Source organism: Kogia breviceps, chromosome 4, assembly GCF_026419965.1.
Source record: "Kogia breviceps isolate mKogBre1 chromosome 4, mKogBre1 haplotype 1, whole genome shotgun sequence".
Taxonomy (NCBI): Eukaryota; Metazoa; Chordata; class Mammalia; order Artiodactyla; family Physeteridae; genus Kogia; species Kogia breviceps.
In genome coordinates, this window is record NC_081313.1 from 3,982,621 (window position 1) to 4,009,260 (window position 26,640).

At 46.8% G+C, this 26,640-nt stretch overlaps 1 protein-coding gene across 1 annotated transcript in view; it reads left to right on the top strand.

Moving 5' to 3' along the window:
- ADAMTS16 (ADAM metallopeptidase with thrombospondin type 1 motif 16) overlaps positions 1–26,640 on the top strand; it is a 158,300-nt gene that overhangs the window by 119,672 nt on the left and 11,988 nt on the right. Inside the window, exons 19-20 of the mRNA XM_067033287.1 lie at positions 24,465–24,666; positions 24,773–24,967. Of these exons, the coding sequence (XP_066889388.1) occupies positions 24,465–24,666; positions 24,773–24,967 (397 nt within the window). The remainder of the gene's footprint in view (positions 1–24,464; positions 24,667–24,772; positions 24,968–26,640) is intronic.

Consider the following 26,640-nt stretch of genomic DNA (forward strand, 5'->3'; position numbering starts at 1 on the left):
CCTGAACCTTCTCTTCAAAAGTAGCATGTGCCCTCCTCAGCTTTCCCAGATTCAGAAGTCAGCGTGAACATGGGAAGTGCAGGAGGGGACCCATCCTTTAGTTCTTCCCTAAAGATGACCCCACAAGTCTGAACTGAGCAGGTCGAAGAGGAGGGGAGGGAAGGGGAGGGGATGGAAGAGGCCAAAGGTGGCTCTCCCTTTGCTGCCATCACCGTAGCCCCTCTAAGGGCTGGGTTCCTCCACCACCTCAGAAATTCTGCATCCTAGGCTGGCGGGATGCTCATCCACGCATCTGTCTCCATAGCAACCTCTGCAAAAGTGGGCTCCTGACTTGTAGAGCCTCTAGAGGTTCCTTAAGGTTTCAGACCAAACTTACAAGGTGGTACCACGTGGTAAAGTACGAAATGGCTCCTTTCGGCTCCCTGAAAAGCTACCTGAGTCATTTTGGAAGGAAAAGTTACTTTTTCCCACCATAATCTTTCTCCATTTTGCCTGCTTCCACACCCCCAGCACCTTAAAAAAAAAGTTTCACTTAAAAAAAAATAAAAAATCACTGACCTTACCGGACTAGGAAATTGAAAAAATGAGTATAGTGAACTCATGTAACCTTGAAAGAGCTTTAGCTTAAGAGGGCGACCAAACTAATTGACTAGAGTTTGATACAGGAATTTAATAATTTATTTTGCAGATCACATTAGAATTTGCTTAAGAATTCAGTTTAGTTCTGATTGACTCTTCATGTGTTGTCATCCCAAAGTCACCTATAAGCCATGGTTTTGCCAAGCATATTCACAAGTTGTAGAGATCTTATAACATTATTGAGGTCTAGAAGGAAAATGAGATATATGCGTTAATTTTATCATGTGGCTATGAGATTTTTTTTGACAAGTATGAATATCATTACTGCAACTTAGATTTTTGTCATCCATTTTTTGGCAGTGTTTCTGCTTAAGCAGTCCTTATTTTATTTATAAAGTTTCCAATAAATATTACCTATGTTTCATTGCATCTTTGAAGGTATGCATGAATTTTTCAACAATATTCCCAGGACCAAAGAGATCCTCAAATTAATTTGTTTAGATAAGCTACATTTTCAATTAACATACTACTTTTAAGACTAGGCCCCATTTCAACAAAGAAATGATGTTGCAGGATGAAATAGGACCGCATGACAGCATAAAATTTTTTGTGTTCAACTTGATTTCTTTTCCTACAGGTTCCGTATAAGTTCAGGGCAAAAGACCTAAAAGAGAGCAAATTCTTAATATGCTTCTGACTGTGGCCACCAGGAATGTAATTGTCGTAATGACCACAGTCTCCTAGAATGTTTAGATTTGTCTGGATCCCACGCAAGACAAGAATCCACACAAGTATCCCCCTTCTCCCTCCAGCTGCCACATTCTCGCAGCCTTATTTTACTTCTACATCAAACAAAATTCCAACAAGAGGGATTTTTTAATTGTTTTGAAGCATTTATTACATTTTTTAATGAAAAAGAGGACTGAAGAGAAGAATTCATTTAAATTCTCAAAATTCAACTTTTGCACTAAGCCTAGGTTTTTGCTTCTTACCTCTATTATTTTAATTGATTTTTATTCTATTTAGTAACTCTGCAGATAGTTTAAAAAGCCACTCTGTACTTTAAGGGTTACTTTGGGAAGTCACACTCCCTGCCCCACCTGCCCAGCCCACCCCCAATCTCACTGACCAGCAGGAGTAATTCAGTGTCCTTGGGGTCTATTCCATTATTTCTAAACACTATGTGTAATTACCATTTTCCTATTTGTTGGTTTTGGAGATTACCCTTTTACCCATCACAGGAGAGGATGTGGCTCTTCTGCATCACTTTGTATCACTCTCACATCACCAAGCCCTCTCTTTACACCAACTTCCTTTCCCTCCATCCTCTCAATAAGGGTATATCCCATTAGTATTCAGTGTTTACATCATTATTTATTATTCTCTGCTGTCTAGGTAGAATACACTGATGCTGTGTCCTCTTGTATATAAAATTGTATTTTTCTAAAAGTGAATAATTGCCTGAATTTTGCCTGCTTAGGTTTTTTTGTTTGTTTTTTTCTTTACATAAACCCCCAAAAGATTCATGTTCATGGATTCATTTAACCAATACCCATTGAGAGTCTGCTCTGTGCCAGGCACTTGGCCAACATCAGTGAGCAACTAGATTAAAGTCTGTGTTGTGGAGAGCTTCCTTGGGGAGAGACACAGTCAACAATAAACATAGTGTACTTTTTAAACAACGGCATATTTAGGAGGTGATAAGAACCATGGATAAAGAGAAAAAAAATAGAGCAAGGCAGAGGAGGTTGGAGCTGTGGAGGCAGGAGGTGCAGGGTGGTGAGCAGACTTCACTGAGCAAGTGTGGAGTGGACGGGATTTGGAGGAGGTGAGGTTGTCCCATGCCTGTCCCGGTGCTTCCCACACAGTTCAACACACCAGAGACCTCAGTTCCTTCTCCCCTGGGGATCTCATCCTGGTGCCACCATTTCTGCTCCAACCTGGGGCTGTCAATCTTGGGACTTCCCTTGTTTCTCTAGGATGTGGACTAATGCTGTTTCTTGGTTGCCAGGCAGGCCATTGTCTGTCTCGGTTGACAGTGTATTTGAGAAACAGCCTCGTTCTGCTCTCTGAGAACGTGTCGGGGGAGTTGAACTTTCTGAGCCTTTGGGGATGACAGAGTTTGAGAGAAGAATTCAGGGGTGGAGTTCACTCTCCATTGGAGTTTTATGGCCATGACATCACCATCTTCCTTCTCCTGCGGCTGCTGCAAAGTCTGCTACTATTCAGATTCCCAATCCTTTATTTGGGAACTGTTGGGATTTTTCATGATCACCTCTCCCTTTCTGAAAGCCTTTGGGTCTTTTATTTATTCCCAGGTTTCTGATGTTCATTTGTTTGCTGAGCCTATAATGGGCCCTTTCAGTTTAGGGAAAAAGAAAAGTTTAATAACCTCCCCCTTCATTCTTTATATTCTTGCCTTCTGAACTCTTAATACATGAGACTCAGGTTTTAATGTGCTTATGTTTTCTTTTCAAATGTCCATCTCTTTATCATTTTGTTCTAGGAGATTTTTTTAATTTTATCTTTGAGGTTTTCTACTGTCTCTGTTTTGATCATTTTTTTAATATCCGACAAATGCTTCTTTTTTTTCTCTTTTTTTAAACTTTGTTCCCTCTCTTTTAAGACATCCTGGCCTCTCTTTCCTTTTTGAAATTCTATTGTTTCTCTTCCTTTATTTCTATCTTTTTTCTCTGTTTCCCTCTCTCTCCTTCCCTCCCTCTCCCTCTCTCCCTCCCTCCCTCTCTCTTCCTCTCTCCCGAGCTCTCTCTCTCTCTCTCTCCCCACCCCCACCCACCTCTCGCCCACAGATCCTTTTCCCTCCATATTCCTTTCCTCTAGTAGTTGGATGGTGGATGTTTCTCTTTGCCTTTCATGATAATGTCTTCCTCCAATACCTAGTAATCCTTCTCTGTCTAGGCATACTGAGACTGAGGCATCAAGATGCTCATTAGACATTCTCTGGGCTGAAACAGGATCCTTCAACTGCTCTGTCCCTTCCCGAATTTTCCCCCAGAATTATCTATTTCTCCAAAGAAGGGTCCTGTTATTAGTTGTGTGTGTTTGGGGGTGGGCCAGCATGTGTGCCCAGCACAGCAGATAAGGGCCCTGGGGCTGGGGGTCTCAGAGCTTCTCATTTTAATAGTTCCCCTGGTTCTCCCAAGTTGGCCTCAGCAGTGGGAAACCTCCTTTCTGGCCCCCTTTAGCATTAAGGGAGGCAACAGAGATAAACATGCATACTCAGTCCACCATTTTACTAAAGGCATCTACCATTGTTACTTAGATTGACAATTAAACAGTCGTAGGATACTGCAGCTGTGTACATTGCTGTGCTATTAGCAGTGGTAAATAGAAGCAAGACAATTGAAATATGGAGGAAAATTATTGGAATTTTTTACCCAAGTCTATGGTTACATCTGTTTTGTATTGAGAAGAAAAGAATATGTTACCCCTAGAGTGATCACCTCATCCCAAATGGTCCAGGACTGTCCTGGTTTTAAAACTAAAAGTCCCATGTCTGGGGAACCCCCTCTGTTCCAAGTCAACCAGAGTGGCTGGTCACCCTGTCCCCTCCCTCACTGTGTGACATGAAGAATTGAACTATGGTAGAAGATGCTCGTCTACTTCTCTTATAACCAGTGATATTCACCCTTGGATCACTTTCAAAAGAGTGGAAATGCCCAGGGGATCCAGGTGCAGTGTCAGTGCAGGAATGTTAGTGATTAGGAGGTTATGTGGAGCCAATGAAGCTGAAGCTTTAAGGCTCCTGTCAATCTCATCTAATTTCCCAATGTTGATTTTACTATTCTTACAGGGGTTGTCCTAAATCACATAAGCTTCAGGCCCCACAAAACCTGGATCTCCCCACTGATGGTGATGATGATAATGATAAAATAATAATAGTACCTGGCAAGAACCTAACGCTTGCTTAAATGAGGGATTAAGTCATTCAATCCTCAGAATAACCCCAGTAAGTGGATACTATTTCTATCCCCAGGGTATAGACATGGAGACTGAGGCAGATGGGCATTGGAGAGTGTATACCAAGAAAATTATCAAGGAAATGCTTAAACCAACCAGACAGTTGTTATATGTAAGTGAATCAGTATGAAATTGTATTCACAACTCATCTTTACTTTATTGGTTGTGTGTGTGTGTGTGTGTGTGTGTGTATAACATAGAAAAAAGAAGTCCCATACATTCCAATTTGCCCAGAACAGTTCCAGTTTATCCCCAGTTATCCAATTCCTTCTGTCCCACTGTAAGTATCGTGCTCCTTTTACCCTCAAAAGTGTCCTAGTCTGGATGATAAACTACTTGGTTACTCAACACATAGCCCTTGCTCTCTAGGTCATCATTCATGGAAATTCATTGTAGGACCTTGTCAGACGCATTTCTTATAACTGTTACGTAATATTTTTTTTAATTAGTATGCAATGAAATTTACAGTTTTAGTAAAATCTTGTTTATATAACATCCTTAGAAAGTTTTTTATACTCTAATGTTATGAAATATTCATTCATACTCTCTTCAAACATTTTGGTTACTTTAAATATTTGACTTTGGTCAAAGTGAGATTTATTTTGATGTAAAGAATGAACTGAAGGGAACTACAGTTTTTCTCCAATTCCCAGCAATCTGTCCCAGCAACATTTATTGAAAATTCATCTTCCGCCCACTGAGTTGGAAGGCTACCTTTTGTCTTAGATATGATATATCCCTGTATATAATTGATAGGATATCAATTTGGATGCCAGTGACATGGATAGGATATATATCCATGGATATAATTGCTTGACCGGCCCTACTGCTCTTCCCTGTTTCACTGGTTCATCCTTCTGTGCCAGAATCTTACTGTTTGATGACTGTAGCATTTGACGAATGACTTGTCTTTCTTGGAACTTTCCTGACGCTTCTTGAATCCTTTTTTCCAGACGACCTTTATATTCATGTTGTCAAGTTAGAGAATGAAAAAGAATCCTTTTGACATTTTAACTGGTATTACATTGCATTATCAGGTTAATTTAAACAATTGAAATCCTGAAAATATGGAAGCTACCTATCAGACAGCAATGTTTTCTTCTTCCTTATTCCATTTGGTCATTGAGTTTTTCAAGAACAGTTCATAGATTTATTTCCGTAAGTGAATGTATTTATATTTTTCCCTGAATATTTCATAATTTTATTAATAGTATTAGTGAAATCTTTGTGCCATTATATTTTAACGAGTTATTATTTTCTTGAGTAAAATATTAATTTTGTAAACTGACACAAAAATTTTATACTTTCTAATTTTTTTCAGTAATAATCTTATATTTTTTATATCATAAACCAATAATGATAATTTTAGCTTCCTTTCCTAATGTTTATACCTCTTGTTCACCCCCACCCCCAGTTTAATCCCAATGACATATGCTTCTAGAATAATACTAAAATGTGTTCTTTCTTTTTTGATGATCCCTATCGGACTATGTCTACATTTTCACAAGTAAGCTCTGGCTCTTCACGTGTAGAAGCTACCCATTGCATTTTTATTTGTTTATCTTATGGAAACACCACTTGTTTCTCAGGACTTACTGAATTTTAGCTGATGCCTTTTCTTCCTGACATAACAGTTTTGTGGCAGACACAAAGAGAGTTTAAGAAAAGACGTTGACAAATCTGTTCTATGAAGTTTGTGAGATTCTATACATACACAGGGTAGGGCCATGATCCTACCCCCACCCCACCTCGAAGGAAGCCCACAGGACACTGTCATCTCAGGATCTGGAGCTGTAGTACCTGGATGAATATTCCTTTGATCAAGAATATTGGCCTTCTCTATACACAGAGGTCTGTGGTCTTTACAGGCAAAAGATGGAAACTCACAGGAACCAAGGGACCGCACACTGAGTGTTGACTGATGTTCTGAGGGTTTATGTAAGTGACACTGTGTCAGTCCCCAAGTCACTGGAGGACACTGGAACTAGGGCACATTTCCATCATTCAATTAAGTGAGCACTTGTGGCATTAAATTTGTGAAGAAAATAAAATCACATCTCATTCTCCAGCCTGAGATGAATGAGGCCTGGGATGTGTGGTTAATTGCACCATCCTTGCATTCCTATCATGAACCTCAGCAATCACTATGCATTGGTAGCTTTAATTTTATAGTATTTCTTTGTGATTTTTATACATTTCTTAAGATTAGTCTGATTTTATTTGTATGCTGTTTTTTAATAGATAAAGTCTTGTAGTAATTATTTCATCTAAGTTTGCTTCCTATTTTTAGTTATTTAATGCTTCTCTACTGTTACTTTTCTAACTTTTGATTTGTGGCCTTCTCTTTTTCACCCCACTGGTTATTTAGGAAACATACAGTATATTTCTAAATCTACTTTAGTTACCTATACTATTTAAAATCATATTCTTTGGCATTCTTTTTTGATTTATCAACTTCACAAATTAAAGCTATTAAAAACCTTACTGGGTGAAATAAGATAATTAGTATATTTCTACTTCTTTCATTCTCTGCTCTTCACACTTCAGTTCATGCTCTAATCTTTGTTTTATTTGCTTGCATGTTTCTCATTTCAATTTAGCTTTACTATTATTTTTTTATATCATGTATCTCTATCATTTCAATAATGATAGCATGTTAATTCTGTGTTACAATCTTGACCACAGTTGTAGTCAAGCTTATTGGTTAAGCTAAATTGTCTGTTTAAATGGATCCAGTGGCCTCACCTGTCTTTCCATACAATAGCTTTCTCATTCTTGAGTTTAATTTTTTTCCTGGTTAGCAGGAGTGTGTCTCAAGGAGAGTTTTCAAGTCAGATAATTAAATCATGAATGTCCTCACTCCTTGCCTATCTGGGAGTGTCCTTCTGTTGTTTCTCTTCTAACTGCCTTTCATGTCATCCTGTCATCCTATCTCTTCCTGGATGTCTTGCTTCATAGAATTCTTACTCACTTCTAATTTCCTGACAGTGTAATCTGTTTTGTAAAATTGTTTTTGATGAGTAAGTTTTCTTTCAGAATATTTCATTTCCTTAGTCTCTCTTTTGAGTGCTGTGTATCTCTTCTGCATGTGCATTTTGGTGGACAGAGGGTTGCTCTACAGTCGTCACATAGGTTCCAAGTAAGGTTCCTTTTTCTCAGTTCAGTTTTGACCAGGGCATTTGCACAAAAGTCTTTTATACACCAAAAATGGAGCTGATCTCCTTCCTCCCAGCCTTGTTCCTGTGGTGTAGTTTTCCCAAGTGCTTTATGGAGCAAATTTGAATGATTTGTAATGTGAGTAATGCCTTTATTTTGATTCTTTTGATATGTTCACAGTTCTCAGCCATTTATTTGTTCTGGGAAAGGAAAACAAATAAATGGCTGGGAAAAGGAATCTCTTTCTTGCCTCACACCATCTTTCCCAAAATCTCCACCATGATTTTTTAATTAAAAAAAGGAGTTTCAGAGACATGTGCTGTTTTCAAAATAAAGCTTTCAAAGAGTTTTCATACCCATCAAACGGTTGTGTGGCCTACCTGTGGCTATTAGAGATATTAACTCAGAATCTGGTCTATTGATCAGCAACAGCATTTTTTTTTTTTTACCTCTATAGACAATGCTACCATCCTGACTGCAGCAAAGGATGTTTGTGAAATTTTCTCCAGAATTGGCAGTTAGTCACACTGCCCTAGAGGCCACTGTCCCATATTTGTGACATACCTCCAGTTGGCCTCTGAATGGTGGGTCTCTCTCACAACTCCAGAATCCTGGTTCCACCACCTGCTCCTGCATATCCTTGAGCACATGAATTAGTATTTCTCCACCTCAGTTTCCCATCTCTGAAATGGGCATGAAAATCATAACTGCCATATAAATTTGTTGTGAGAATTAAAGAGTTAATATAGGTAAAGCATCTCATTAAATACTAGCTGCCGTTACTAGTATTATTGGAACTCAATAGACTAGAGGGACCTTGGCATTGGATTCATCAGTCCAGGTTGTCTGGCTATAGATTCCTCAGGACTTGGAATATATATTGGTTTCTCTAGGGCCATGAAAATTTTCACAGCCTGGCCGATGTCATGGCACACCTGTTAGACTGGGGTACACAATGAGCTGTACACAGGACTCTGCATGCAGCTGTCCACTGGCCTCAGGATTTTCTGATGCCTTTACTTGTTCTTCCTCAGGAGACCCTTTTCTTTAGTTCAAAGAAGTGAATTTTCCACCAATTTCTATCCCGTGTCTGCAGACACTAATGCAATTCTCTTATGGCTACTTGTGCATATGTAGACCTTACATCATATGGGCAGTTAAAGAAAGACATCATTGTACTGTCTAAACTGCCCAGACATCGTTTCCATGTTCTGCATATGATATTTTAGAATAAATTATCATAAATGCTACACTGGTTGGCCGCTGTCCCAATTTGAGTCGTTTAAACTAGCTGAGTTAGAGAATGAAATCTTTACATGTGGGGTTTCTCTCTGCATCAGCTCACTGTAAGACTATTGAGCATATGTGAAACCTTTTAAATATAAAAGAGTGTTTTCTTTTGTCTATATAGATAATGTAAATACCACTAAATTATTAGGCTCTTCTGCAGCATAGGCTAATCAAGCATGCTGATTGTAATACAGCAAGTATCATTAATGAGATACTGGGATAGTACATGCCTTTTCATATTCCCTTAGTCTTTGTGCATCAGCGTGTTTAACGGGGTGGGGGGGATGAATTGGGAGATTGGGATTGACATATATGCACTACGATGTGTAAAACAGATAGCTAGTGGGAACCTGCAGTATAGCACAGGGAGCTCAGCTCCGTGCTCTGTGGTGACCTAGATGGGTGGGGTGGGAAGGAGGTCCAACAGGGAGGGGATACGTGTATACATATAGCTGACTCACCTCATTGTACAGCAGAAACTAACAACATTGTAAAGCAACTATACTCCAAAAAAAAAAAAAAGAGCAGTGGATCAATAAAACGTTTACAACACGATTCATCTGATAAGTTTTGTGATGTTATATCTGAAGCTTTAGATTAGGAAGTTGATTCCAAAGGATAAAACAGTATTTAACGAAATAATTATTTAGTAGCTAAATAGAAATATTATTTAACTAAATATTCTTTGAAGTGTTATAACCTTTCAGTATTTACAAATACGTAAGACCCACCTGATGGGAAACAATTCAACCAATGAGTACCTAGGACTTAGTAAGAAACTAAGAAAGAACTGATCTGCAGTGTCTTGAAGAAGAATGAACACAACTCAAGAAGGTAGTTTCCCGGGAATGAGAGCCAGGAGGTTACATAAATATTGTTCTACATACTCTGTGTGTTCATTTCCTGGATCTGATTAATCTCCTCAAAGTGCTACAGTGAGAAGTCTGTTCCTGCAGAGGATGGAATGGTTCCCGCCTTATGGAGAAAGAGGACCCCAACATCAAATATTACCCACACATTCTTGGCAGACGCCCGGCCTAATGGCACCCCATGGTCAGAAACATCATCACAGCATGGGTGCCTTCATACCTGGACCTCAGTTTAGAAGCTGTTTGACAGCTTAACAGATAAAACTTAGAGAGTCTTTGAAATCATTGTCAGGTCAGATCCTGCCGTCATCTTGTGGAAACTACAGTAAATATTCGTATGTCTGCTGTCATTTCTGTCCTTTACTTTTAAACTCTTTACCCAAAAAACTCTCTATGTAGGTTTACGCCTCATATCCCCCCATCATTCAGTTGTCATTACTGCTTTCATAAATTTAAAAAAAAAAAAACAAGGAAGGAACTGAGTTTACCAGTTTTGTTTAGTTTTAGCACACTAACCACTCAGAAAGCTCTGTGGCTACTTCGTGGACTTGGGTTGTGTGACCCTATGACCATGACCTTCTTAGTGTCTCTTATTACCTTCCAGCAAAGAATGTGATCGAGACTCTGGACAGGATATTGACGTTGATTTCATGCATGGTGTCAGTTTGCTTGCAGATTTGCTCTGTGTAAAATATGGATTCAATCTACTGCTTTGGTTTCTCTTTTAAAACCCAGTGGACTTATGGCCATTCCTGGCAACCCTGGTACATAAACCCTCTGTTGATGGTAAGTGACCAATCCCACGTGGCCCAGACCCCTGCAGCATCCCCGCCCAGGTCGAGGGAAGAATCCCTGGGAACTGAGTGGCTGTGGTCCGGCTCAGACTGTCCAGATGTGCTGGATGAGGCCACCTGGAAAGCTTCCTTAGAAAATTGACTCCTGTGTTTGGAGAAGATCATTGCAAAGTATTTATCTAGGAGTGAAGATCCAAGAAACCCTACAGCTAAAACACCAGAAAAGGCTGAAACTGTAGAAGTGATGCCATCATTTTAAAATCCTTCCATAAAAGGAAGAAGCCACAGTGGGGAGAGTTCAACTTCTGTATTAGAGCAAGAAACTGACATTCCTTTCAAGGAAAACGAGGATCCAAGGAAAGTGAGTCGGCACAAAGTTCTTAGTGACTCTTCCATGACTTAAATTACATTTTGCACCTTGAGAGATGAATTTAACCATCTCCTATGGGAATGTCATCCATTTTAAAAGAAAGAAAAATGAACCTAAGCCAGTTATGAAATGTTTAAATTCATGTTAGACACATGGGCTTTCCCTAGAGCATCACTAATAGGTTTTCTTGAGAGGCAGGAAAAGATATTACAGTTGTTACAGAAAATCTGGATGTCGTGATGACTAAGGGAAGAGCATAGACCTAACTGAGTATTTTGACACTGATTCAGTCGTGAATCATTACAGATGTCTCAAAAAACTGCTCTGTACGGCAATTAGCCATAAAGTAGAAATACACAGTTTTACCGGAGTCGTGAATTCCACACTTACACGTATGTGAAAGAAATACACATACAATTTGCAGCTATCCAATTAAGATATATAATGCCCCCCAAATCCCTGACTATATGCATTTATCCAGGATGGTTTATTGCTAAGCCACACTGGATAACTGTCTCGTTCGCCTTCCTCACTGCAAAGCCCACCTTGCTGAAGCCTTGACTCACTGAGCAGCAGTACAGAAAGACGGGCGGGAACACAGCTCTCCGCGTGTTCCCCCAGCCTTGCGGCTCACCAGCTGTGTGACCTTGACCATCTAGGACCTGAGTGGCTGCATCAAAGGCTCTCACCATCTCTGGGCCTCGGTTTCCTCATCTGTAAAGTGAGAATTCTGATGACACCTCCCTGGCATTGTTAAATGTGTGGATGTGTGAGTGGGTTAGTGTGCATAAGCCTTTGGAAGAGCTCGGGGCACAGAGCAGGCATCGTGTTTGCGTACAAAGGGACCCAGAGCGTGTCCAGGTCCCGAAGCTGGACTCTGGGCACGAACAGCGGCCCACACCGCTTGTAAGGCCTTCCTGAGCTTCACCTCCATCTTCGTGGAAATGGGATAAGGAATAGCGCCCACCTCACTGGGGCTCGGGACAACTAGGAGTTTCACAGCTTTCCAGAGCCTGGCTTGGCTGTGCCTTCACTGAGGCACTGGCCGTCCGCTTGCCCCTTCTTGCCACGTATGAAGCCATCTGCTTTCGGCCTTATTCTCTCTTTAAGGTTTACAGCTCTTTTGCTAGAACTTCAAGATTTAATGTGTGGGGCTGGGTGTTTTTACTGTTAACGTCTGTCTCCCACAATATCCCACTCCCCCCAGTAATCTGCTGTGGCTGCACTCAAGCTAGGTCTAAACCTCTGAGGCACCGACTTTATGAAGCCATCCTGGCCATTGTAACAATACCCACCGCTTCCTGGTTTCTGCAGACGTGAGCAATCCTATTCCTCCTAAGTGGAACTGGGTAAGCCTGGGGTTGGTAAACTGTGGCCCTGGGGCCGCGTGCAGCCCGCCACCCCATTCTGGAAATCAGGTTTTATTGGAGCACGTCTTGCCCACTCACGTACGTGCTGCCTCTCCCCGCCAGGGCGAGGTTGAGAATTTGAAATCGGGTGGCCACCGACCTAACACACGTACGACCCAGCTCTTTGGTAAAGTTTGCCAACTGCTGGGCTAGATGAGAGCACTTTTTCAGCAAGACGAGTGTCTTAATACAAAATGAGGTCTCTATTATCTGTCACCCTTTTTCAGGGCAAAAGTAGTGTTAATGTTATTGTAGCGACACAGTCCGACACCAGAATCTCACCCTGCAACCTCAGAAGCTTCCGGATGGGTCTCCACCACCAGTCCAGCTCCCCGTCTCTTGTCCCTTCTGCAAGGGCCAGGATCTTTGTCAAATACAAACCGGACATAGACAATCTGCTCCATCAAGGCCTGCCGTGCCCCTCCATTGACGTGTGCCTGGAACCCAGATCCCATCGTGTGGCCCCAGGATCCTCAGGGCCAGTCCCATCAAGTGCTCCGTCCTCTTGATCCCCGATCCTTGGTTACTAGGGCTTCTTGCCTTGCCTCCACCGGCCCTCCCACCTTGGCTCTCTGCAGCGTCTATCTTAACACTCACCCCTCTTAGGGGGTGTGTGTGTCCATCCCTTTTCACAGTTATTCTTGAAGACCCACCAGGTCCAGGATCGGGTCTGGCTGAACCACGTGCCCGTGGGCATGGCCCTTGGGCTGCCCGTCCGTGTTTCTTACAGGATGACCTGCATTCACGGAGTCACTTCGGAATGCACGGAGTGGCGTGAAAGTGGCACACGCAGCACGTGTCGCAGGAGTGTGAAGCTGGGAAACCACAGGTGACCTTGTGAGTCTGCAGTCAGGCTCTGGAGAAGAAGCAGTACCTGAGGGCGGTTTTCCTGGGATGTGAGAAAGTTGCCAAAAGATGCCTCTGAGGGGTCACAATGTCCTAGTCATGTTTCATGTGTGAGGAGTATTTCCTGACGTTGTTTTCTTGATGATGGCAGTGGACACGTTCCTCACTCAGTGAGGGTGAGACGTAACCTACAGACGCTTAGGAATTATTGCTTCTTATAGCTGTTTGGCCCCAATTTCCTCTCTCCTTTTCTACACTCTTGTCCTTTGTATGAGGAGAAGAGATTCAGGGGGAACACTCCTATCAGGACGAAGTGGGATTCTCATCGAGATTTGATTCTTGCCCTTCTTACATTGTGATTTCTCCTGTTGAGCCCTGTCAGAAAGGAGCTATAACTGAAGAGAAACACCAGGCTGGGAGAAGGAGTGACTGAGCCTCATCGTGCAGGCTTTACTAGTACTCTGCACTTAGTACTCTGTGCCTAGTGCTCTATACCTGGTACCCTGCACCTAGTACTCTATACTTAGTACTCTGTGCTTAGTACTCTATACCTAGTACTCTGCGCCTAGTACTCTATACCTAGTACCCTGCACCTAGTACTCTATACTTAGCACTCTGCACCTAATACTCTATGCCTAGTACTCTATACTTAGTACTCTGCACTTAGTACTCTATACCTAGTACTTTATACCTAGTGCCCTGCACCTAGTACTCTATCTATACTTAGTACTCTGTACCTAGTACTCTGCACCTAGTACTCTGCATCTAGAACTCTATACCTGGTACTCTGCACCTAGTATTCTGAACAATCAGTAAGTATCTGGGGAGGAAGGGAAGGAGCACAGCACTGCAGCAGGTTCACCTGGGTGGTGAACGGTGTATTCTAGGAAATGGAGCTGACAAGGACTTCAGACAGTGAAGGAAGCACGTTCATGTTAGCAATGAAACTAATTTTTCCTAGTCTCAGAATGGAGATTGGCTTTTATCAGACCAAACCCAGGAGCAAGGGGCCAAGGCAGAGGGCATTCAGATGAGAAATGACAAAGATCTTGTACTAGTCTGCGTTCTCAGAAAAACAGAACCAGTAGGGTGTGTGTGCCTGTGTGTGTGTGGTGTGTGGTGTGGGGGAGGGCGGGGGGAGAGAAAGAGAGAGAATTGTAAGAAATCAGCCGATGTAGTTGTGGAAGCTGGCATGTCCCAAATCTGGAGAACCAGCAAAGGGTCAGTGCCACGGTTCAAGTCCAAAGGTCGTCTACTGGCAGAATGTTCTCTTCTTCTGGGGAACCTCGGTCTTTTTCTATTTAGGACTTCAACTGATTGGGCGAGACCCACCCACATATGGAGAGTGATCTGCTTCACTCAAAGCCTACAGAGTTAAATGCTCACTTCATGTAAAAAACACCTCCCTAGAAACATCTAGAATAATGTTTGAGCAGATATCTGGGTTCCATTACCTGGTCAAGTTGACGCATAAAATGAACCATCATAGACCTGGATTTGGTCAGATGTGCCGGAGGCAGACGTTTCGCTGAGAAGAGGGCAGTAGAATCTGTGATTTGGGGAGACGTGGGAAGGGTGGAGGACGGAAGTCAGGAGGGGTTCCACCCCCTGGAAGGGCATGTAGGGCAGACGGGCAAAGGTGGGGACTGTCGTCTCTGGTGGCCACTGCACATCAGGTGGAGATGCTCTCTGCTGGAGATGCAGGGCTTTATATAGGCGAGGTGCTAATGGGGCATTCAGGGGCTCTCACCAGACGGAAGAGATGCTCTCCTTCAGCCCACTGAGAAAAATAGTAAATTAAAGGAAACTCATTTAAAAATAACATACATACACATACACCTTGAACCTTTATTTTTGCTTAAAATACATACATGCATATCCATTTGCTAATTCTTTTTTTTTGGGGGGGCTGCGTCGGGTCTTCGTTGCCGCCCGCGGGCTTTCTCTAGTTGCGGTGAGCAGGGGCTACTCTTCGTTGCGGTGCGCGGGCTTCTCATTGCAGTGGCTTCTCTTGTTGCGGAGCACAGGCTCTAGGCGCGCCGGATCCATAGTTGTGGCTCGTGGGCTCTAGAGCGCAGGCTCAGTAGTTGTACACGGGCTTAGTTGCTCCGCGGCATGTGGGATCTTCCCGGACCAGGGATCGAACCCATGACCCCTGCATTGGCAGGCGGATTCTTAACCACTGAGCCACCAGGGAAGCCCCCTGCTAAGTCTTTTAGTTATAGCCAAAGCTTCTTTTGAGTAGGAAGATACCTATTAAAGATCTAAGTTGATTACTTGCATAAAATATGCCCAATACCCATGATGTTCAGTTTGAGTTTCTTGACAGAAGGCTGAAACTCGTCCTATTCATCCAGTTGCAAAATCATCTTAAATCTTTCATTTTTTCTTCATATTTTACTTTTCCCTCAGCCACACCTAAGCTGAGAGCAATTCCGTTTAATGACTGATCTCTACTGAGCCATTCCAAAGATTCAACTTAGTTTTCATAGAAGCAAGTGTCTCGTTTTTTGTTTGTTTTGTTTTGTTTGTTTTTTTGGTGGTATGCGGGCCTCTCACTGCTGCAGCCTCTCCCGTTGCGGAGCACAGGCTCCGGACACGCAGGCGCAGCGGCCACGGCTCACGGGCCCGGCCGCTCCGCGGCACGTGGGATCTTCCCGGACCGGGGCACGAACCCGCGTCCCCCGCATCGGCAGGCGGATTCTCAACCACTGCGCCACCAGGGAAGCCCAAGTGTCTCGTTTTCCACGCTCGTGTCCCATCGAGCTACACCAAGCTAATTCTATGACCTAATTCCTATACCAAGTTCCACTGGCGGAGGCAGATTGAGGGCAGGCTCAGCTGCTTCCCCGTGTGCCCACTGTCGCCAGGTGGTAGCAGAAGGATGTTGACAATGTGGGCGAGGCTGGCTCTTCACCCCGCCTGGCGCTCAGCATGGCGTGGGCAGCGGCCTGGGGGTTTTGCCGACGGAGAGGCCCCAGAGCCTGACAGGTCAGTTCGGAGTGGAGAGCTGCTCCTGAGGCTGGAGATGAACTCATGGCAGGAAGGCATCCATCCAGCTGGTGGCTCCGAGGAGAACAGGTGTAGACTGTCCCCAGGACAGTCACTGATGGGGGAGGATCCCCCTGCTCTGTTCTCCTGGGGGGCAGACCTTGGAGGAGTCTCACGTAGGAAGTTATATCGGTCCTTCCCAGTGGAAAACCAGTTGACTCCCTGGAGGGCAGGGTGGTAGAAGAGGGGTCTTCATAACCTAAATGGTGTCCCCAGCTATGAATGGAACCATTGTCACACCCTGCCATGCCCAGGCGAAATGTACATTTCCAAAGACCTTGCACCCCATGGAGCCGTCCTTGGATAGCATCTGCATCTCCCCAGCTGTCAAGTTGGGTCGTCTGGGAGGATTGGAAGCGTGTCAGCCCTGGACATGTTTACCTTTCCTTCTCGGAGCTCATCGTTTTGAGGTTAGAAGGGCCAGCACAGGAGGAAGCAGCTCTGGGCCCTCCCAGCTCCTCAGCCACTTTGGTGCTGAGGAGTCTTTCTTCCCGAAGGAGCCGAAGCCGGCGTGACTTGCAATCCCGGAAGCTCAGGCGCTGGGTCTGGAGCCAGACGTCCTCCCCAGATCACAGTCTTTAAAGCCAGGAGGGCTGCACAGAGCAGGGGCGGCTGGACCAGGGGGCTGCTGGGCGATAGGGCTGCCTGGGTGGGCTTTTCTCATTTGCCCATGACAGGGAGTGAAGGATGATGCCTTCCTACGGAAGAACCCGCTCACCAGGCTTTTCCCCTGTTGTTTGAGTGGCACATCTCTGTTCTTAGAATCGTGAAAAAGTAACCTCAGTACAACTTTAATACAAAGGAGGGAGCAAGGGCACTTACCACCTTCCAGAGCCAGAGCCCTGGGCTCTCCTGAAGAGCAGATGTCCCGTTCCTCACAGTGCGTCTGCAACCCTGATGGCCATCTCGGCCAGCAGGCTGCGGAAGGAGGGCTTCGTAAAAATTCAGATTTTTGACCGTCAACCCCAGATTTGTGATTCCTGCAGAATGGAGGAGAGGCCGGGGATGTGTAGATGCTTGAGAGGCCTGCCACGCAAGCTGTGGTTTGGGAAACATGGTCTCAGCACCAGGCTAGGTCACAGGGTCCTCTCAGCCCCTTGGTGCCCTCCTTGGGCATGAGAATTTGGGATGTTAAACTTGTTAAAGTGGAGGGAGGGCTTCCCTGGTGGCGCAGCGGTTGAGAGTCCGCCTGCCGATGCAGGGGACGTGGGTTCGTGCCCCGGTCCGGGAGGATCCCACATGTTGCGGAGCGGCTGGGCCCGTGAGCCGTGGCCTCTGAGCCTGTGCGTCCGGAGCCTGTGCTCCGCGACGGGAGAGGCCACAATGGTGAGAGGCCCGCGTACCGCAAAAAAAAAAAAAAAAAAAAAAAAAAGTGGAGGGAGGTACCACCTACCCAGTCATTACTCGGTTTCCGTTGCAACTTGGCGTAAATTGCTAACTCGCCCGCCTGTATGTGGTTACCACCCGAGTTTTTTTATCCCATAGCAGAGGGGTTTGCGATAAAAAGTGTTGGGTACTGAGTGGATGTGAAAGAGGGGTGAGAGGAGGTTGCCTTCCCCACGTTGAATTCTGATGATGGGAAAGATGTTTATTCTTTCCAGTAGAGCGGGGATGAGTCCTGAGGACAGAGCTCTGGGGGTTCCCTGCATCCTCTTTGCATCTTCCACTAATCTTCTGCTCCCTCCGTGACCGTCTTTGCTTCCTGGGCTGCCATTTCCCCATCCGTAAGACACAACCAGAAAAGCAGACCGTTTCTGAAGTCCTTCCGAGGTCTCCTGGCCAGTCTCTTCTTTCCAATTTTCCGTGGAAACCGGATGGAGGGGCGGCCCCGCAAAGAACCAGCCCTTCACCGTCCGTCACTCAGAATCTAAGGATTTCCCTTTCACCTTCTATGAGCTGAGGGTTTTCACTTGAGCTAATGGCATGCACACACCCTCCGTGGTCTGCAGAGAAGGACCTTCAGATGAAGGATTTTTGCTGAAACAGGGAATGATTAGGGCTGTCTGGAGCAGCGAGGTAGGTTTCTTTAACCTGTGTGTCCCTCATAATTCCATTTCCCTGCCTCCCACGTGTAAGTGAATCCTACTGATTCTTCTTAAGATAACATCGATGACAAGACAATGAGACGGGAAAATCTGGTTAAAAGATAATAAAAATCTCCATCTCTTTGGCTTCTCACAATCCATAAAATTAACACCCACCGCACCTCCTTTATGGGGAGCTTTTGATGTCCTGCAGTTTGGCTCGATGTGAGTCAGCAAAGAAATGCTGCATTGCAAGACGAAAAACTACAGTCCTGTGTCTTCCTCGTTATAAATCTCTCCTTCAGTTTCACGTCGAGCAAAGTAGTTTAACTTTTGAGGCTTGAGCAGAATGAAGTCACTGTCAAGCTGCAGGCTTCCAAGTGCTGATGGCAAGAGCCTGGCTTCCCGATCCAGGTCCCCTGTTTCCTGAAGTTTGGCCCCGTCCTTGCCAACCAGTGGTCAGCCATGGACTTTCCGTTCTGAGGTGATGGTGGAGGCCAGTCCCCGGCATTGCTTCTAGAAGAATCTGCGTCCAGCAGACAGTCGCAGGGTCCAGAACATCCGTGCGAACAGGCTGTGGTGGAGGGGGATGCATGTGTGGCTGGCGTGTTGCTGTCTCTTCTAATGCACTTACTACTGGACCTCGGGAGGATTTGCTCCAGACGTTAGAGCATAAGCACAGAGTGCACGCTGTTTGTCCAGGAGCTCTGCCCCACCGACACCGTTCACTTACACATTTGCTTACCAAGATCTTTGGCCCTCTCAGAGCTGGATTTCCGCCCTGGAACTTGCCTGGAGTGTAGCTGGCACCCTATGATACTGATGGAACATCCTTAGACATAGAACAATAATTCCCCAGTCAGCCGATGGAGCAGGCCAGCTACTGGCCTGTGCGTGGCCTGTGCTGCCAGACGGGCTCAGGAATCAGCTACTCTCCCTCCTCGTCCTCCGAAGACCTCTGATCTCGGCTGCTGTGCTTTCAGCTCACAGCCTCTGCCTGTTCTCTTTACGTTAACTTGTTAGCTGGCTTTTTTGGTTTTTTTTTCCCTGTGGCTAAGGCAGGTTTTTTCAAACTGGCATCTGTTTATTGTTGGACGTGCACGATTACCTTGGAAACAGTTCATTTAGATGAGAAGCGTGGTAAATCTCAAATCACCTATGCATGTGACGGGGCTGTAGTTTCATATGAAAACAAGGTCCTTCTGTCTTCAAATCCCACACGCTGCCCTACCCGTAGGGCCGCAGTGGCATCTGTCATAGGCCCTGAGCCACTGAGTATGGAGCCTGTGAATGTCTGTGTTTATAGTCACAGAGGATTTTAAAGATCATGTCGGAAAGTAAAAAGTGGGCGGTTTGATTAAGTACAGCCGACTTGAAGGTGGTTCTGGATACACTAACACGTGAAGGTCACGACTGACTGACGGGGGAGACGCCTTGTAATCGGAGCTGTGTTCGAATGTTGTCCTTGACCCTGTCCAGCTCGCACCTCCCTGGAACTAAATCCAGCTGTGAACATGGCCTTCTCTAGGTTCAGGCTGTGACCCGGGCTCTGCCCTGTCATGACTCCTGGTGTTTATATTGAGTTAATGAAAGACTAACTCCGCAGAAGATCAGGAGTTAGTCCTGAAAATGGAATTGGCTTAGTGTTTCGTCTTGGAACTTTGAAGAGAACAGAAAAAGAAACTGAAACCGAATTCCAAAATGAAGGGAACAGTTCCTGATGCTGAATCCGTGACAGCCCTGGGCTGGCGGTGGGTGATGCTGGGCTGGGAGCCTCAGGCTCTGGTCCCCACCGAGGGTGGCCACTTGGTCCCCAGTGGCCGTTACAGCACCGTGCCTGCCTGGGGTGGGGGGGAGATACTTCATGACAACGTATTTCACTAAACCAAATACCCTTGTTGGGAATTTGCGTTTTCAAAGGAAACATTAAATAACCAAAACCAAAACGTTTTTATATATATATTTTTTATGGGGAGGTGAAAGCCGTTTTCTGAGAAACAAACAATGGCTGTTGACAATTAGGGATGTTGAATATGGAACAGACAGTGCCAGGAAATTCTGCCCAGACTGTCAAGTGACGACCAGAAATTCCACCACCTCTCGTGGCAGCACCGAGAGCTGTAAAGGGGAGCCCCAGGGGAGCCCTCAGCCAGGGCCAGTACCGTGGTGGCCGGGTAGCTGAGCCCTCCAGATCCTGCCGGGGAAAGCTGACCCATCTGGGTTATGCAGCCACCTGCTGTGTTCCAGATGGCAACCTTGAGAAAGCAGAGCACAGCAGGACAGGTCTGGCCACCGGTTAGCCACCCAACACATCTTGTTCTGCTCACGGGACCCTCAGATGTCAGCACAGAAGCTTGCGTGGATTTCGACTCTCTCATGAGCTGGAATCAGAACATTTCCCCAGAGCTCCGCCTGTGAAACAAAGCAGACGCTTGGCATTTCCAGTTGCTGTGTGAACGATCTTTGTTCAGGACCACTTCTTAATGATGTGCAGAAGAGAAGGGCAGAGAGTGGAACAGCCCAGTTGGAGCAGCTTAAGATGGTGGAGATAGAGGACTTAACTCAGGGGCGTGAAAAGCCTTGGGGCAGCCAAGAGGCCTTTGCACACCAATTACAGTTTATGAGGCCGCGGGGTTGAGAGAGCAAACTTAAGAAGTGGGAGGAAACAGAAAAACAACAGAAAAGCGATGGAGCAGCTCCAAATGCAGAATCATCACAGTGCAGAGGCCAAAGCCCGTGTTTCATAAGGAGTAGGCATAATCTCCATGGTTTAACATGATATTAAAGAACGCTAATCTTGTTGACATTGAAAAATGGAAGCATTTCCACGGTTGACAGGGAACAGTTCCTACAAACCTGACATAGTTTGTCCTTATATGAGTAAAACTTTGCATTCTTTTTAAAATAATTTTCTTAGAAATATAATAGAGTCTGTTCATGAGAAACACTTGCTATAAAATCGTTCAAGGCTTCTACAAACAAAAATAAGTAAAAATATCATGGTACACCTCAGGCTAAAGGCACCAGGTGATACTGCAGGGCTGCTGAGAGCCCAGGCATGGCGGGGGCGGGGAGGGGGGCATTTCCACTTCCCATCCAGGGGAACTTTCACAGGAGTCCGAAACCTGGCTCTAAAATGATTGGGATCACAGACCCCTTTGAGAACTTGAGGAAACGTGCTGGTGGTTTGCTCAGCAATCTTGGAGGCATGAACCACCTAGAACTTGTAGGATTTCAGGTGTCTGTGGATCCCCTGGTCCTTTAGGCCTTTATTTCCTTATTTCGATATTCATATACTCAGTCTGGTACTGCAAAATATTACAGACTCTGAAAATATGTTCATGGAGGCTTTGCAGGATAAGAAAAATGTTTGTTTTAGACAATGAGTTGTAAAAATGCTGAATTTAAAAGTTGCTCATACCTCCCTCCATCATGTTAAAAAAAATAACATATATTTACACACACACACACACACACACACACACACACACACACACACAGAGAAGGCACCAGAGTCAAAGGTGAGGAGCTAATGAGGCAGCACTGTCCCCGGGAGGAGGGATGGTGAGTACTTTCCTCCTCCCATGTTGTGTTTCTCCCCACGTATCCTGGTGCACACACTCCGTCCTCCCAGAATCCCTTCTGTTGGGGCGGCGTCTCTGAGAGGCCCCTAGCGAGCTCTCGGCCAGGCTTTCTGGCCACTGCTTGGCATCCTCAACCCAGGTGTGACTGTCAGGGCACCCTGTGTGGGGAGAGGATGGAGGCCACCAAGACAAAGGAGAACCGGGCAGCTTCACAAATCCTGTCTTCCCTCCAGATTCAAGAGGAAATCTTGTTCTCTGAGTTCACACTCAGAAATGCTGTGCAACAGGAGACAAGTTTTCTCCTCGGGACCCTTGAGCCCTCCTCACAGACTTGGCCGAGGCAGAGCCTCCTGGCAGCTTCCCGGGCCCTGCTGTCCCTTGATGCCCCATCACGCTGAGAGCTGGACGCATCGCCGAACCCTGCAGGGCTCACGCTGCTCTGTCTGAGGGAAGGAGGCCACGGCTTCTCCTTTCCCCTTGGGGATGATTTCCGACAACCACCGACGCGGAGCCCCACGCACCCCGAGTTTTCTGTAGAGTTATCAACTTTTGCTTGCACGCCCCGAACAGGGAGACAAATAGGAGTGAAAAGCAAGCCCTCTTAGAGTCCAAATGCCAAATGGCCGTCTCCCCGGGACCCAAGGACCTCCATCCAAATGGGTACTCCTTACGGGACCACATTTCACCTCCCGGCTCTCCCCCCCTAGATGGGCCCCACCCTGGCTGTGCCCTCAGCCCTCCTGCGGGTGGACTTGTGCAAAGCTTTGGGGACACACACAGGCTTATCTGAGAGCAAACGGTGATGCCACGGGGCTGAGCCGGACGCGACCCCCCCACCCCCATCACCTGCCGACATGCCAATCAACAAAGAATGCGTTTACAGTCAGAAGAGAGAGAAACAGGGCTGCTTCGAGAAGCATCCTCGAGCATCAGCAGCTGCTAACAAATTGAAAGAAAGACGAGCAGACCTTATAGGCCTCCTGCTGGAAGTCATCACTTTAAAAGTAATCATTGCAGCTCTACTTACTATAGCCAGGACGTGGAAGCAACCTAAGTGTCCACCATCGGATGAATGGATAAAGAAGATGTGGCACATACATACAATGGAATATTACTCAGCCATAAAAAGAAACGAAACTGAGTTATTTGTCGTGAGGTGGATGGACCTAGAGTCTGTCATACAGAGTGAAGTAGTCAGAAAGAGAAAAACAAATACCGTATGCTAACACATACATATGGAATCTATATATGAAAAAGAAACAAAAAGGTCATGAAGAACCTAGGGGTAAGACGGGAATGGAGACGCAGACCTGCTAGAGAATGGACTTGAGGATATGGGGAAGGGGAAGGGGAAGCTGTGACAAAGTGAGAGAGTGGCATGGACATACATACGCTACCAAACGTAGGGTGGATAGCTAGTGGGAAGCAGCCGCGTAGCACAGGGAGATCAGCTCGGTGCTTTGTGACCACCTAGAGGGGTGGGATAGGGAGGAAGGGAGACACAAGAGGGAAGAGATATGGGAACATATGTATATGTATAGCTGATTCACTTTGTTATAAAGCAGAAACTAACACACCATTGTAAAGAAATTATACTCCAATAAAGATATTAAAAATAAATAAATAATAAATAATCACACAAAACAAACAAGCAAAAAACCCACATCTGACAAAGGCTTTAGATCCACCTAAATTACAGGAAGTACAGAGGAGCATACTAAGTGATACCACGGGGATGTAACTTGCAAAGTCCTGAAATCAGCAAAAAAAAAAAAAAAAAAAAAATGGAGACGCAGTAAGGTATGCAATCTTTCTGTAACAGATAAATGGAATAGAAAAATAAATGAGATTACAGAAGAACCTACAGACTAAAAGAGAAGAAAGACACATCGACCAATTGCAAAATATGAGCTTTATTTGGATTCTGACTCTGACAAGCGTTTTGACATTGACGACACACTTGGGAATGGCACGCTGAGTATTTAATGACATTAAGGGATTATCGTTAAAGTTTTTAGATGTCACAGTGGTATTGTGGTTAGGTTGAAAAATCTAAGACTCCTTATCTTTTAGAGAGGTTAATTGAAATATTAATATGTCTAGAATTTGCTTCAAAATGCTATAGGGATGGAGGCATATACTGATCATCTTTGGAGCTGCATATGGACACGGAGGGCCTTTATTTTTGTACAAGTTTGAAATTTTCTTTAGCAAAATGTTTTCTAAAGGAAAAATGTTCTTTAGAGAAAAGGGAACAGACACACTGTTGAGGGGAGTTATTTCCAAGTACAAGTGAACCTGAAAGCCAAGGGAGGGGACGTATGACCAACAGGAATGCTAATCGTGGGAGTCAGAAGGGGAGGGGCCAAGGGAGACTGCCCGGCGACTGAAAATAACTGCGCACCTATAGACAGTAGGTGGGCAATGATGCAGGTCGATGCCCGCGCAGACGCGGCCCTCCGCTCCGGAGAGCTGGCGCTGTCCCTCACCGTGGGTCTCTCTGTCCCCCAGGTGGTCCGTGGGGAACTGGAGCGCCTGCAGCCGGACGTGCAGTGGAGGCACCCAGAGCCGGCCCGTACAGTGCACGCGGCGGGCACACTTCAAATCGGAGCAGGTCTCCGCCAGCCTGTGTCCGCAGCCCGTGCCCGCCAGCCGACAGGCCTGCCAGCTTCAGAGCTGCCCACCCGCGTGGAGCGCCGGGCCCTGGGCGGAGGTAACAGGGCAGGGCCGGCGCGGGGGGGCGGCCGGGCACCTCCTAGGCAGCGTGGGGCTGGAGTCTGACCGGGCCTTGCGGGAGCTGACGCGCTCTTCCCGTGCAGTGCTCTCGAACCTGCGGGAAGGGGTGGAGGAAGAGGTCCGTGGCCTGTAAGAGCACCAACCCCTCGGCCAGGGCGCAGCTGCTGCCGGACGCTGTCTGCACCTCGGAGCCCAAGCCCAGGACTCATGAGGCCTGTCTGCTCAGGCGCTGCCACAAGCACAAGAAGCTGCAGTGGCTTGTGTCCGCTTGGTCCCAGGTAGGTGCACTGGTCCCAGGTGGGTGCACCGGTCCCAGGTAGCTGCACTAATCCCAGGTGGGAGTACCTGGTCCCAGGCAGGTGCACTAGTTTCAGGCAGGTGCACTGATCCCAGGTGGGTGCACTGGCCCCAGGTAGGTGCACTGGTCCCAGGTAGCTGCACTAATCCCAGGTGGGTGTACCTGGTCCCAGGCAGGTGCACTAGTTTCAGGCAGGTGCACTGATCCCAGGTGGGTGCACTGGCCCCAGGTAGGTGCACTGGTCCCAGGTAGCCGCACTAATCCCAGGTGGGTGTACTTGGTCCCAGGCAGGTGCACTAGTTTCAGGCAGGTGCACTGATCCCAGGTGGGTGCACTGGCCCCAGGTAGGTGCACTGGTCCCAGGTAGCTGCACTAATCCCAGGTGGGAGTACCTGGTCCCAGGCAGGTGCACTAGTTTCAGGCAGGTGCACTGATCCCAGGTGGGTGCACTGGCCCCAGGTAGGTGCACCGGTCCCAGGTAGCTGCACTAATCCCAGGTGGGTGTACCTGGTCCCAGGCAGGTGCACTAGTTTCAGGCAGGTGCACTGATCCCAGGGGGTTGCACCGGTCCCAGGTAGCTGCACTAATCCCAGGTGGGAGTACCTGGTTCCAGGCAGGTGCACTAGTTCCAGGCAAGTGCATTAGTTCCAGGTACGTGCACTGGCCCCAGTTGGGTGCACCGGTCCAGGTAGGTACTCCAGGTCCCAGGGGGGTGCACCGGGTCCAGATGAAACTGGGTCGACCAGCTCCTGCCTAGGGGCTGCCTCGCGCCTGGTCTCTCTGCTTCCACTTCTCCTCTGCTTCTTCTTCCCCCGAGTGTCGGGTCCCTGCCCATCCCCTGGTATTCAGTCCCCGCTCCTGGCACCCACTCCTCGGCATGTCCTTCGGCTTTTTCATCGCATCCCTGGAGCACCTCACCCAGGTCGTCACTCCCTCGTGTTGGGCAGAGGTTGAGTGGGCGAACGGGTGCAGGTGCGAGGGGAGGGGTGTTCACTGCCCTGACCAGGGGGTGGGGGCACGCACCGCACCGCACCTGCAGCCGCTTCCCAGGCGGTGCTTAGGTAGAAGAGCAGGTGGATGATCTCAGGGGGCAGAGGGCCCGTTCCCTGAGAGGAGCGTGCACAGGCAGGCTTCTCGTTTGGGGGACGCTCTGCTGGTGCTGGGTTTGCTCGATGCCTTGTGCTGCTGAAGGCTGGGAAGCCCCTCGTTTGCACTGCCGGGGGGCTGTCCCAGCCCTGCTTCTCTGAGACCGAGGTTGGGAAACACGAGTTTGGAGTGTTAAAGGTTTTGTGACTCGCTTTGGCCCAAGCGGGGGCCGGACACCCTGCCGGGGAGCAGACAGAGCTGCCCAACCCCCGTGCCCGGGAGGGGACGTCGGGAGGCCGTGCCGGCCCCCTGCCCCGGCGCAGCGAGGCCAGGGGCTGCCTGAGCGGCCTGTAAGAGGCTCCTTCGTCGAGGTGTGCGTCACTCAGGGGCACGGGAGTCAGTGAAGCAGAGAGGACGTCAGAAAGCCAGCAACCCAGAGAACAGCGGCCGCCGCCGCCTCGGGAGCTCACCTGCAATCCCAGCTGCGGGGCTGCAGACTCGGGGCCGCAGCCCCCGTAGCCACGCCCCCAATGGCAGCCTGTTCAGGAGGGAGGAGTGAATCAATAA